General features: G+C 31.9%; 1 protein-coding gene across 1 annotated transcript; it reads left to right on the top strand.

Moving 5' to 3' along the window:
- Positions 1-417: 417 nt before the first annotated feature.
- On the top strand, positions 418-4,270 carry LOC132758401 (uncharacterized). The gene is made up of 2 exons (XM_060750074.1): positions 418-890; positions 3,844-4,270. Exons 1-2 carry the CDS (start codon positions 617-619, stop codon positions 4,071-4,073), a joined length of 504 nt encoding a protein of 167 aa, XP_060606057.1. The 5' UTR covers positions 418-616; the 3' UTR covers positions 4,074-4,270.
- The last annotated feature ends 11,636 nt before the right edge of the window (positions 4,271-15,906 follow it).

Here is a 15,906-nt window from a genome sequence, read left to right as displayed (position 1 = left end):
ATATATGTTTAATGAACTATTAAAATTAATTTATTAAGTGCAATAGATACGTACATACATTACCATATTCAGAACTGACATATGCAATAATTTAACTATGCTAGCTGTCTTAGATATCAGATTAAGTTGCACCTATTGTACTCTGAAAGAAAAAAATACTTTCATCCCCTAAGAACCTGAAAAAAACGTTTGCGTAGGGGCAAATTTGTTGGGTAGATAGGGAAGGGGAAACATATTAAATTTTATTTTAGGCCTTAGGTCATAATTATATTACATCATATGACACCAATACTGGACCAGACTAGAAAATAATTTAAGATTAACTGAGATAGAAGCATCACGAATATCAAATCTTTACTTCCCATTCAAACTCGTGCACGTGTTCTCAGAATGGTTTTAAGACATTGATAATGCAGGTGTTTAACTGTTATTAAATTATTTCAAGATTATCCCAAAAAAGATCAATTGATGCAATAAAGGCATTATCGCTCTTTTATTTATTAAGAATAATGATATCATAAAAATAACTGTGAAGATAATAACAGGCTTTTGACGCAGCTTATATAAAGACATGGATGTCAATAATAATTATTTAGTCCCTTGAGCTGAAACAACAATGAATTCGTGCATATACTTTATTTTAATTTCTTTTTGGACATTCTGTTCGAGTGAACCTGAATGCTCAAAATTTCATTACGAGGAAAGAACTCTTGAAAAAATTATCAAAACTGAATTCATTATTGAAAGGCTAAAGTCTGAGCTTTCAGAAAGGGATGGAATCACAAAAGCAGCAATGGAGAAAAATCAAGAAGACTTGGAGAAAATCAAAAACGACCTTGTAGATTTTGAGGAAAGGCATGAAAAAGAGTGCAAAGAGAAAACGGAAAAAGGTTTGATATATTTTATTTGTCGTGAAAAACTTGTAAATTACTAAAATACGCTTTTATATTTGAAATTAAATTACCTAATAGTATGTTTATTTACTAACTGTTCTGTAAGATGTACTATTTTTGCTATATATTTTGCCGTCCGTGACTTTTAAAGGTCATCACAAGACAATGCGAAGATTATTCTAGACAATGCCCTACAATGCTAGACAATGTGAATGACAGTCGACAAAACCAAACGAAAAACCGCATTGTCGTTTAGAGATGTCGCTTTAAAATGGGCTTCAATGCAATGCAATGTTTTTCATGTGACAACTGAGACACAAAGTAACAAAATTTCAGTGTTGTTACTTTTTCAATAAACATGCGCACCCTGTTTATACATTTGCATTTGGACGCCCCTAAAAGCGATAGCCGGGTATAATGTTACTAAATTATCTGTGTGAAATAATCATATTCGAGACATCATTGTGCGACAAAACCAAATTTTTATCGTCACATCAAAACAAAATCCATCATTTCGTCTTGTCGTATTTGAATGATTGCAAAATCATTGCGGTTTTAAATTAACAAAATATTGTAAAGTCTAAAGTAATTGTAAGTAAAACTGAGGTGCTATGCTTCAGTTCTTCATAAATTTTAGAAAACACAGAACTATTTTATCATTATACGTATACTACTGTTTTTAAACGATACAAAATTAGCTGCACATGTACAAGATTTTTGCACAGACGCTTGGGGGTCAGATCCTGCCCCAAACGTGATATTCCCCTGTAACACTCTGTCAAAAATATTTTAATATTTAAACACGAATTGGACATCTGTTACAACGATAAATCTGGTTTTCAAACTATTTTTACATAACTATATGAAAAAATACCGTAAACCATCCAGTCTCAATAAAGTAAACATTACAGACTCCAAAATGTAAACCGTCCAACCAATTCGCGACCTGAGCCTAGCATAATATTATGTTCACGCTCTTGTTTCGTTTTTTGAGCCGGGACCCAACACTATATTTACCTCACGACTAAACTTGTATTAAAAGTGTCACTTTCGGGAGACCCAATAAGACCGCCAAATTCAAATATTTATACCGTACATTATATAGAATAAAACAAATAGGGAAACAACACACTGTGCATCTTGGTAATAATTTTATCACAAATAAAATGTCATTTCACCGAGCGCTTGCAAACAGCTAACACGCGGGAAATGACGATAGAATGCTCGAGAAGTCGAAAACATGTACACCGGAAATTCTTCTCTAATTGCTTATTTACTTTCGATTTTAATCAAAAGTTGATATTCATATTAAAATCATTAAATGCGATGTTTAAATGTTTATTCTGATTGCATTTAGAAGATAATTCATAGTCTCTTGATTTACACCGTAAATTTCACGGTAAAGTTTATTAAATAATGATTTATAAGGTTTTATTTGTTTTAACATTTTGGAGTCTGCAATCTTTACTTGATTGAAACTTGATGGTTTACGTTTTTTGTTTGTTTTTTTTCCCATATATGTAAAAAAAATGATTGAAAAACAGTTAAATCGTTGTAACAGATGTCAAATTCGTGTTTAAATATTGAAATATTTTTAATAGTGTGTTTACAGGGGTGTATCACGTTGGGGGCAAGATCTGACCCTAAACGTCAGTGGGTTTATGTACAAATGAGTCCTCCCCCTTCAAAGTGCTATTTTATCAGTATGTTTCAGCAATATTATCAAAATGTCGCTTGGCATTGTCGAGCTTATCACTAACGGGCGTCACTTCGCATTGTCCGGCATCGTATCGCATTGTTGCTTGTCACTTCGCAATGTCATGTGTCGATCCTCAACGGGCAACATTATAACTAGTAACTGTAAATTTTATTTACACAATAATAACGTATCAAAGTTTTATATATATATTTTTTCAATTGTCAAGCTTATTTGAAACATACATTTTTGCTTCATAAAATTGAATTTCCATGTTTATTTAAATTTATTTAGTTTTATTTTTTAAAGTGACAATATGCCCATCTTAGGGTATAAAGTGAGTAAACAGGTGAAAGTCAAAATAAGATTACATTTTGCAATAATTCCTTTCAATTTTATAATTCAGTTCACATGAACGGCAAAAAGTCACTTGGTCCAAGAAAAATTCTGTAAATATCCATCGGAATTTACATATAACGTTCAAATTTTTGGGGCAGATTTTTTATTTTACCCTTAGCATTTTTCAATCTGATCTCAATTTACCATTACAATACTCAATTTTTTGAAATAAATAGTCGATTCCGCTAAGTCTAACAATGGAAAAAATATCAGAATGTCACTTTAATTGCAAGAAATAAAGTGACGAGGAATTCTCTTCAATTTATTTTACAATTTTAAATCATGTGACCCATGCATATGTGCATAATGTCATTAATTGAATGTTTATTATGTAAGCAATTTTATTGTACTCTGTGCGTGCATTTGTTTGGAACATAGAGAAAACTATAAAGTCAAAAATACATTCTTGCTTATGTTATCATACTTAGGACAACAACATATCAGAATGCTTCAATTTGTATGTCTTGTTTGACAATACAAACTTCTTATTTATGTCTTAAACAATGTCCGATTTTTAATTTAAACAATGTCATATTAATTATGCTCTTAACTGCAGTGCTCTTCGTATGTACATGCTCTTACATCAATCGATAAAGTAATTATAATGGTATTTGGCATGATGTATTGTAGATTCAAATAAATAAACCGTGTTATTTGAATATAAAATGTACAAGGAAATTTAAAGATAATCATTTCCGAGTTTCACTTGAACAATTAAAAGAGGCAGCTATTGTCTCAAGGTTCACTTCTCCCACAATATGCACTTTTGTTCTTATAATCATATGTTATATTCTGCAAGATCTTTTATTTGTATACTATACTATTATGATAATTTCATAACATCATACACTACAGCTTCAGCGGTTGCCTTCAGAGCCAGTAATTTGAAGAATCTCAATCCCAGCACAGGTGAGACATTGATATTTACTACAACGCATTTCGACAAGAACGCCGGCTATGATAATAGAACAGGCATCTACACAGCAGCAACTAGAGGGTTATATCTATTCACGTGTCAATTATGTGTGCATCCCGACAAGAGAGTTTTAATTAACTTTAGTGCAAGGTCGAACGATAGTAAATAACATGTACAGGGATGGAAGGTAAAATGAACGGCGCTTGCCGAAGAATGGTAGATGTTTTGGTACTTGATACAAATGAACAAGTGCGCATAAAAGTCGGCAATTTTTCAGGCAGCACTGTCTTCTGGGAAAATTCGTCTGGTACAAATATTTTTTCCGGAGTTCTGATTAGTATTTAAAACGTACGTGCTGCTGGGAGTGGTGATGTGTTAAATGCAATGTTTTTTCAAAAGACTACAATAATATGATACTTGTGAGAAATATATAGAAAGTACAGGCGGAAAACACGTTTGTTGTTGTTGTTGTTGTAGTTGTTGTTGTTGTTTAGGCAGTTATTTTTGTCACAAGCAATTAGTGTTAATTAATCAACCGTCAATCACAGTTAAAAATTTGTATATACGGAAAACTGTGTTCAGATAATACACTAATACCTAAATTTACTCATGAGCTTGTAAGTTTGTTACATCATACTTATCGTTTGTTTCCTTTTAGTTTTGTTTTAATTTCGTCCTTGTAAATATTGCGTGCGAAACTGAATATTATAAAACTAGATAACTTGATGTATGTTACACTTTGCATAATGATAGACATAAATTGTAAGTAGAGATAAATCTTAGTTTGAATCTTGTCTTTTCAAACTATTCAATATAAATTGTTTGCCATGTTAGATGTATTGTGTACTTAGATTTGTATAACAATATTATGATCTTATACTTTTGCTAATTGATTTGATACTTTTGTTAATTGATCTGATACTTTTTCTAATTTATATGAAACTTTTGCTAATTGATGTGATACTTTTGCTAATTTATATGAAACTTTTGCTAGCTGATTTGATACTTTTGCTAATTGATCTGATACTTTTCTTATTTATATGAAACTTTTGATGATTGATTTGATACTTTTTGCTTATTGATCTGATACTTTTTTCTAATTTATATGAAACTTTTGCTAAAGGGTTTGATACTTTTTGCTCATTAATCTGATACTTTTTCTAATTTATATGAAAATTTTGCTAATTGATTTGATACTTTTGCTAATTGATCTAATACTTTTGCTAATAGATCTAAGATGTAATACTTTTGCTAATAGATCTAATACTTCAACTTATTTACTTGTATGCCACCTATTGCGCCACGTAAACATTGACAGTTTTCTTTCTGATTGCACAAGTCAAGACATATTGTATAGTTAGAATTGTACATTGGAACATTTTACACATGGATAAACCTGTATTGCATCTGATTTATATTCATTGGACGATGCAGTATTCTATACAATGAGTTGACAGAACACTTAAATGTGTATTAAAATGTACTACAAGTAATAATAATAATTTATAACACTGATTTAACTTGTTATATTTCAATTAAAATTCGTTTATTGTTCATTTTCGTTATCAAATGAATATTAACCTCTTCAACACTCTGATATTGATCATATTTGACATATGTACATTATATGTTAAATTTTATTACCTTTTATACCTTTATATAAACATATTACATGTACTTACTTGCAAGTAACTGATATGTTAATATATATTTATATCCTTCTTTGTTTAATTGACATTACGCCAGAGAAGGGATCGCTCCGCCCACTGATTCACGTGACCCGGTCAGTAAGAACCTTAGACAAAATACGCTACCGATGTATTCGCAAAGCTGTTGTGCCACTAATGTTAACAATGAATGTACCTTATATAAATTTTGTAAATATAAAATTTTGATGGTTTTATTGAGTAATTCAATGTATAAATGTATTATGGTATTTTTAAAAAGTAAAAACAAATCTGCATTCACGTATTAATGACGCATGAAACGTTTTGCAAAGATCGTGTTATTTCTTGTTGACTTCAATGAAAATTTAAAACTGACAAAATATCATTATATCTTACAAATTCAAAGAGAGACTGTAATTATGTAGAAACGTATATGATTATGTTATGATTGTTTTATTTTGAAATTGAAGTTGCGAAACATAAAAACATGGAGCTAAATATAAATTGTTTATATATCTGTGATAAAACAGTAAAGTTATATTTATTTAGTGACACAAATAAATTTAAAATCATTTTTCGGGTTTTATGTGCGAAATTCAGTTTTGATAATATATAAATGTGTTCATGAATTGTTAAAATGGATTCAGAAAATTGCATGCCCTTGCTAACTTTTTATGATATGTGATTATTTATTGCTAACATACATTTGATTCACGACAAAACACAACGTTATTCTCTTTAAAATAAACTTCACATATATCAGACATGATGTTATTGGTATTAGTTTGGTATTAGGCAGATCTATTTGAATATTCAAGATTAATTTAATGAACTTTAATAGAAATATTCAGGTTAGATAATTTCACCCATTTTTTTATTGTATTTACTCATTATATTTGCATTTTTACGGCTGCGTTTTTATTGACGCTATAGTTACGTTATAAACGAAAAAACCCGGTTCCGGTTATGGAGAGGTGGAAAATTTTCTCTCGCACTAAAACGTAAATTATATATGGAATTATATGTGATTGGATTTTATATTCAGTATGGTTTCTTTACAAATTAGATTAACTTCATAATTCGTGTACTATATCATGAAAATATAACTTGAATTAGTTTGAAATTTGGAAGTTAGCAAAATTTTCTTTGTCTTCTTTGTTTGAAAACTGTTTGCAATGACCAATGCGCAAACGTTGAATTGTGTTAACTGCAGACGATTGAATTGTGATCAGTAATCATTGATCGCTGGTGTATATAAAATATGGCACTCGACAAAAATCTAACGGAACTTGAACCAGTTATGTTAAGCGATCAAACAACGGTAAAAATTCCCCGTTAATACAGCGATGAAATCTGACAACTTCGCTCAATATGACTATAGAAGTACTATGTCGCCAATGTCACCGAATAAATTCCAAACATATGTCCCTAACATTGACTTAAACACAACGCTAAATGAGTCGTTATCATTTGAAGCCATTCCTCGGGTTGATAAAAAGACAGAAACGGATCTGAACGAGCTATATCAATTGCAGTCGTGGGTAAGAGACCTACCAGCAGACATGTTTGTCGACAGGTTGGTCTTTAGAATATAACAAGTCTGACACAAAACTGGAAGAAAGCCGTCAAATGCTTTTTAACATTATAAGGGAATCGGAAGGTACCCTTTCGATGTAAATACTGCGCTTAAACGTCGTGTAAGTACCAGGCAGGGGGACTCTGCTGATATTAAGCTTGCCTACGATATTCATGCTATACTCTGCGTAATCGAAGGAGAAGACTACTCGTTATTGAAAAATATTATAACAACATCAAAAAAGCCTAATCGACGTAAATCATCTGTCACTTTACAAGATACTAATAAATGCGTTTGCAAAGCAGAGATGGAGCAACTCAAGAACACGGTTGCATCTCTACAAGCAGATCTTCTTCTTGTGAAACAGAAACAGTGCAGTTTTGAATCTACGCATGCGGAAGCTATGGAGAAACTATCTACGTCAGTTATTCATTCTAAAATGGATCTTACAAACAAACATGACAGTGTTCAAACTTGTGTTGATAACATAAATAAACATGTTAGTAAAACTAGAATCCACAGTGATGAAAGACCTAGAATTATGTAAGACATATATTCAGTCTAATAGTGCTTCTATAAAAAATACTCAAGACCACCTTATTCAGATATCTTTTGCATTTGCGCACTTAAAATCATGTGTCGAAACCTGTGGTGTGAATATATCGGACCATTTGCGGAATGCAGAAGAAATTACCCGTCACGTCACAACCTGGGCACGACTCCCAGACCCCTAGTGGTAATTCATCTTCTGCATCCGTCAATGAAACCGTATGCAATGATCAATCCCTCGAAAGACAAGCACAGTTCACTGCTAAAAAGCATGTAACAAAATACCCCTCCTTCTGCTAATAAAGTGGAACCTCAGAAAACAATTCCAAACAATACCAAACTATCGTAACCACAAGATCTGATAGCCAGACAAAGCGCCAGGTCTCGTATGCAGATGTATGTAAAGGCACGGGTACCCCTTTAAAAACAAGTCTTGCCCATTTAACCTGATCAATTCGAAAAAGATACCAAACATGGTAGCTGTAAACCGGTGTCAATGCCGAGCCCGAAGCAACATAACTAATCACAGACCCGAACTACCCTTACACAGGCAATGTCCATCCCTTCACCTAAGTGTGATCCGCCCCTCCACGTTAACGTTGAATACGAGGAGGGAGGGGATGATGATTTTTTCCCAATATGTGCGACGGCGCACAAAAAGGTTTTATATTGGTGGATTCAAACAATCAATTACCGAACAAAAACTTAAAAAATATGTTCAGGCTAAGGGGCCACATGTTACAAAAGTATGTATCTTTAGAAACCGAAAGTATAAAACAGTTGTAGTAAGAATTAACGTTGAAGATAACGGTAAGGGTAATCTCCTAATTAATGATCCATACTTCTGGCCACGGGGCATTACTTGCAGACCATGGATGTCTCTAAATGCATATAATAAGTCCCGTTATAAACGATAAAGAAATTAATACCTTTGGTAATGGGTCAAAAAGCCAACGCTAGAACAAACCAAAACTGCAATGATGAAGCCTTACTGGGAGGGAAACAAATACAATTATAATCAATACAACACCATACTCCGTGTTAGAGCATGTTGTAGACTAACATGTGTCTTGACAACTTTAAAAGATAATTTAAAAATTGCGACCTGGAATTCAACTGGAATCATCTCAGGCGCAAGTTATTTTGTGTGACTTACTAATAAAGAGAATATAGATATTTTTGGTATATCAGAACACTGGTTATACAGAAAAGACCTCCATTTTTTAGACAGTATCAATAACAACTATATAAGTTTCTCTGTTTCGGACCCTGACCTTGAATATGCCATCTTTAAGAAGGGTGGGGAAAGGAGGTCTGGCAATGTTATGGCATAAGAAATGGAATTCATATATTACACCATTAGATATTGTTTCAAAATACTTTATTGGCATCCAAATTATGATAAAAACCGGAAACATACATTTTCCTTCTTCAGATTTATATGCCATGCGGAAATCACCCCATGCATGTATACAGAAATTGTCTCGAAGAACTAGAAAATATAATTTGCATGTATATAGACAAAGGCACATTAATAGTAATGGGGGATTATAACACAGAACTCAAGTCAGATCGAATAACAAGCACAATCCCACAAAACCCTCGAAGTGCACTTTTGCTCGCTTTACTTAGGGAAATATAACCTTCAAACCATAAATACTTTAAAATCTTGCCGCGGAGCAAAGTACAGCAACATTCCATATAACAGTAACAGAGAAACTTTGATAGATTATGTAGTTTTACCAGATTCATACGTACAATATGTCAAAGACTGTCAAATTGTTGACGACAACGCGCTTAACGTATCGACACACCGTCCAATCATTTGCACACTTAACATTGAGTACGATGGTAGGCCAAACTTCTCGGATGCTCAAACATGCGACCGTAAAATCATAAACTGGCATAATGTTAAACAAGACCAGGTTAACCAGTATGTAGATTTTTTAGAAAATTGCGACGTTCTGCGTTATGCACAAGATTTTCCTATAAATAATAAAAATGATATAGATGATCTTTACGCTGGTATTGTTACAATTGTGAATCTTGCAACAGATTTGTTTATACCAAAGGTTAAATTTAAGTCATACATAAAACCATACTGGAATACTACGCTATCATCATTACACAAAAGATATGAAATTAAAGCGAAATAACTGGATACGCGCGGGAAAACCTAGAACGGAAAAATCAATATCTTTTAAAGAATACAAATCGCTCAAAACTAAGTTTAGATGCGCACATCGTGACGCTGCAACGTCAATTTTTGCAGGAACAGGAAGCGGAAATTGATACGGGCCGCAGAGTGCGATAACAACGAGTTTTGGCGTCTTATTAATCGCCGCGAAATAAAAAACCCTTAAACCCTGGATTTGAAAATGTGCTTTAACGGTACGATATACAGCGATCCGCAAAAAATAAACAACTGAGTGGAGAACTTATTTTAGTGAGCTATACTCACCTGATGAAAACTCAAGTTTTAATAAAAGCTATTTGTCAAAAGTTGAAAATGAGCTTATCGATATAAAAAAGCTTTGTGAAAGCTCAAATGACACTACTTTCAACATTACTTCTGAAATGATAAGGAAAGCTTGCAAACATGCAAAAAACGCAAAGCTTGTGGCAATTGATCAATTCATTATGAAAATGTCATGCATGGCGGACCACTTCTTATTGACGTAATCGCAAAATTGTTCAATAGCATGCTTAGGTTTTCACATACTCCGTTAGAAAATGAAAAAAGGTATAATTTTCACCCTTTTTCAAGGGCGGGAGTAAAAAAGAAATCAGATCCAAATAACTACCGAGCAATCTCTCTATGCTCGGTGATATTAAAACTTTTTGAAAAGGTTATATTAGAACTTCTTGAAAAGGATGGGAATGTCAATTTAAATGCATCACAAGGTGGCTTTCAAAAACATGTAAATTGTATAATGACATCTTTTATGCTAAGAGAATGTGTATACTATGGTCTTGAAAACCATTCCCCAGTATATGCTTGTTTTCTTGATGCTAAACAGGCATTCGACCGCACTTGGGTATCATTACTTCTGGTTAAATTGTTTAAAATGGGTATTGATATTTCACTATTTAAAGTGATTTTGTCATTTTTCGGAAAACTGCTATAGCTGCGTGAAATCACAAGGTTACACGTCAGACTGGTTCCCCATTTTGCAAGGAACCCGTCAAGGCCAATGTCTCAGTCCATTTCTCTATCTCATATTCATAAATAGCTTAATGGAAGAAGTGGGACAGTAGTCAACATTGCTTCAAATTAGGTACTTTTAAATGTGGATGCCCAACTTCCGCCGATGACATGGTTATTATTTCAAATACAAAGCGCGGTCTAGATACTTCCTGATGGACATATGTTATAGGAACTCCATAAATGAAAGATATCTATATAATGCCCAAAAATGTAATACAATAGTGTTCAACGATGTTAAATCAAGACCTCGCACCTGGACTTTAGGAGACAAAACCATAAACGAAACGGATAGCTACCTTCATTTAGGCGTCCAATGTAACAACACTCTAGATATAGATGTGAATATCTCTTTAAGCTGTGATAAACTTCGGAAAACGTTTTTTAGTATCGTGGATTGTGGTATTTACAGAAATGGCCTCCATCCTCTTACATGCAAAAAAAATCTATGAGTCAGTTGTGCTACCTAAGGCTCTGTATGGAAGCGAGCTATGGTCGGGAGTTACTGAGACACAGTTACAAGCCCCTTATTAAACTACATAACCAATGTATAAAACGCATTCAGTCATTACCAGTAAATACAAGGACGGATATAGCCCTGAGCTGTATCAGTATATACAACCAATGGCCAATTTGATAGATAAACGAAAACTGTTATTATTTGGCCAGCTCTGCCAGTTAGACACTAAATTTCGAATAAAAGAAGTTTTTGTACATAGGTTATCGTCATTATGCTTTTCCCAAGGAAAAAAAAGGGATTTCTTACCAGATATTTACATGATCCTAGGTAAATACACCTTACAAGCTTCCTTATAACCTTTTATAATACAGGGGTATTCCCAAATCTTAGTACCCTGGAAAAGAATGGTCAAATCGACAATCAATAGCTCTATACAGTTTGATTGGAAAAACCGTGTACTATGCGATCAAAGTTTGAAACAATTCCTCCTTGTTCATCCTGTTTTTTGAACCATGTATTCTTTGGCACTTCAGTCGCAGTTATAGAAACCTACAGGCAGAGTGTACATCAACGTTTATTCTAATGTGGCCGATATTTTTTCTAGGAAATATGATATGAGATGCAAAAGTTGTAACCTAATGACAAATGATATATGTAAACATATTCTATTGTTTTGCCCTCAAATGAGTCAAAGAGGGCAAAGTTATGGGTTACATTATCAAAAATTATGGGCAATAGAAACTTTTCAAAACCTTATTGCACTTTCCCCTGACCTGCAGGTCATTGAAATGTTTCGTGGTTTTCAACATCTTTTTTATCTTAGCGACGAGACTAGAGTGTATAGTTTCAAAAGCTTTCATCAAATGGTGTATATTCGATGAACTGGCTGTGATGTGAAATATATATGTATTTGTTTAATTGCGTTATAAGTACATGTATTAACCATTAATTGTTATATGTACCTCTATATTGCATATCCTCCCAAGATACTTTTGTTTCGTTTCGATAAGAATCTTTAGCAAGAGGATATATTGCTGAATACAATATTTCAAAATTTTCGTCTGCTTCCTCATATGTATATATTGTTTCTATGTTAAATAATTATTTACCTTATTTATATCATTTATCAATTGTGTGTTTATTCAATATTTGTTACATTAACCATTGTTACAGGCACATCTATATTGTATATCCTCCAAAGATACTTTTGTTTCGCTCCAATAAGAATCTTTAGCAAGAGGATACATTGCTGAAAACAATATTTCAAAATTTTCGTTTGCTTCCCCATATGTATATATATTGTTTCTATGTTAAAAATTATTTACCTTATTTATATTATTTATCAATTCTGTGTTTATTCAATATTTGTTACATTTATATAATTATACATGTATTTATATGTTTGTCAGTCATACATTTATGTACATGTAATGATTTATGTACTTTTTTGTAAGAAATGTATTGTATATGTATGTACTCTTCAAAACTGGAGGAAATAAAGAAATATATATATATAGCTATTGTCTCAAGGTTCACTTCTCCCACAATATGCACTTTTGTTCTTATAATCATATGTTATATTCTGCAAGATCTTTTATTTGTATACTATACTATTATGATAATTTCATAACATCATACACTACAGCTTCAGCGGTTGCCTTCAGAGCCAGTAATTTGAAGAATCTCAATCCCAGCACAGGTGAGACATTGATATTTACTACAACGCATTTCGACAAGAACGCCGGCTATGATAATAGAACAGGCATCTACACAGCAGCAACTAGAGGGTTATATCTATTCACGTGTCAATTATGTGTGCATCCCGACAAGAGAGTTTTAATTAACTTAGTGCAAGGTCGAACGATAGTAAATAACATGTACAGGGATGGAGGTAAAATGAACGGCGCTTGCCGAAGAATGGTAGATGTTTTGGTACTTGATACAAATGAACAAGTGCGCATAAAAGTCGGCAATTTTTCAGGCAGCACTGTCTTCTGGGAAAATTCGTCTGGTACAAATATTTTTTCCGGAGTTCTGATTAGTATTTAAAACGTACGTGCTGCTGGGAGTGGTGATGTGTTAAAATGCATGTTTTTTCAAAAGACTACAATAATATGATACTTGTGAGAAATATATAGAAAGTACAGGCGGAAAACACGTTTGTTGTTGTTGTTGTTGTAGTTGTTGTTGTTGTTTAGGCAGTTATTTTTGTCACAAGCAATTAGTGTTAATTAATCAACCGTCAATCACAGTTAAAAATTTGTATATACGGAAAACTGTGTTCAGATAATACACTAATACCTAAATTTACTCATGAGCTTGTAAGTTTGTTACATCATACTTATCGTTTGTTTCCTTTTAGTTTTGTTTTAATTTCGTCCTTGTAAATATTGCGTGCGAAACTGAATATTATAAAACTAGATAACTTGATGTATGTTACACTTTGCATAATGATAGACATAAATTGTAAGTAGAGATAAATCTTAGTTTGAATCTTGTCTTTTCAAACTATTCAATATAAATTGTTTGCCATGTTAGATGTATTGTGTACTTAGATTTGTATAACAATATTATGATCTTATACTTTTGCTAATTGATTTGATACTTTTGTTAATTGATCTGATACTTTTTCTAATTTATATGAAACTTTTGCTAATTGATGTGATACTTTTGCTAATTTATATGAAACTTTTGCTAGCTGATTTGATACTTTTGCTAATTGATCTGATACTTTTTCTTATTTATATGAAACTTTTGATGATTGATTTGATACTTTTTGCTTATTGATCTGATACTTTTTTCTAATTTATATGAAACTTTTGCTAAAGGGTTTGATACTTTTTGCTCATTAATCTGATACTTTTTCTAATTTATATGAAAATTTTGCTAATTGATTTGATACTTTTGCTAATTGATCTAATACTTTTGCTAATAGATCTAAGATGTAATACTTTTGCTAATAGATCTAATACTTCAACTTATTTACTTGTATGCCACCTATTGCGCCACGTAAATATTGACAGTTTTCTTTCTGATTGCACAAGTCAAGACATATTGTATAGTTAGAATTGTACATTGGAACATTTTACACATGGATAAACCTGTATTGCATCTGATTTATATTCATTGGACGATGCAGTATTCTATACAATGAGTTGACAGAACAACTTAAATGTGTATTAAAATGTACTAACAAGTAATAATAATAATTTATAACACTGATTTAACTTGTTATATTTCAATTAAAATTCGTTTATTGTTCATTTTCGTTATCAAATGAATATTAACCTCTTCAACACTCTGATATTGATCATATTTGACATATGTACATTATATGTTAAATTTTATTACCTTTTATACCTTTATATAAACATATTACATGTACTTACTTGCAAGTAACTGATATGTTAATATATATTTATATCCTTCTTTGTTTAATTGACATTACGCCAGAGAAGGGATCGCTCCGCCCACTGATTCACGTGACCCGGTCAGTAAGAAAACCTTAGACAAAATACGCTACCGATGTATTCGCAAAGCTGTTGTGCCACTAATGTTAACAATGAATGTACCTTATATAAATTTTGTAAATATAAAATTTTGATGGTTTTATTGAGTAATTCAATGTATAAATGTATTATGGTATTTTTAAAAAGTAAAAACAAATCTGCATTCACGTATTAATGACGCATGAAACGTTTTGCAAAGATGGTGTTATTTCTTGTTGACTTCAATGAAAATTTAAAACTGACAAAATACCATTATATCTTACAAATTCAAAGAGAGACTATAATTATGTAGAAACATATATAATTATGTTATGATTGTTTTATTTTGAAACTGAAGTAGCGAAACATAAAACCATGGAGCTAAATATAAATTGTTTATATCTCCGTGATAAAACAGTAAAGTTATATTAGTGACACAAATAAATTTAAAATCCTTTTTCGGGTTTTATGTGCGAAATTCAGTTTTGATAATACATTAATTTGTTCATGAATTGTAAAAATGGATTCAGCTAACTTTTTATGATATGTGATTATTTATTGCTAACATACATTTGATTCACGACAAAACACAACGTTATTTCCTTTAAAATAAACTTCACATATATCAGACATGATGTTATTGGTATTAGTTTGGTATTAAGCAGATCTATTTGAATATTCAATATTAATTTATTGAACTTTAATAGAAATATTCAGGTTAGATAATTTCACCCATTTTTTATTGTATTTACTCATTATATTTGCATTTTTACGGCTGCGTTTTTATTGACTATACGTTATAAACGAAAAAATGTCATATCTTCTGGATATTCTGGAACCTAATAATATGTGATTATTAATTATAGATAGAATGGGGGAAAAAGTGGATTTGTTTAAACCTTTTCCTTTTTCAATGCATTGTGTTATAGCCAGGATAAATGTTTCGTACTGATTATTTCCACATGAAGAAAATTATTGACTTTTTGTAGCAATAAACTTACTCGATATGTCAATATGTCAGTATATTTGGTAACTTAATTAATATATGATAAAAAAG

This window comes from Ruditapes philippinarum, unplaced genomic scaffold (assembly GCF_026571515.1).
Source record: "Ruditapes philippinarum isolate M1 unplaced genomic scaffold, ASM2657151v2 ctg1000_1_1_1_1, whole genome shotgun sequence".
Lineage (NCBI taxonomy): Eukaryota > Metazoa > Mollusca > Bivalvia > Venerida > Veneridae > Ruditapes > Ruditapes philippinarum.
This window is presented reverse-complemented; position numbering and strand designations above follow the sequence as displayed.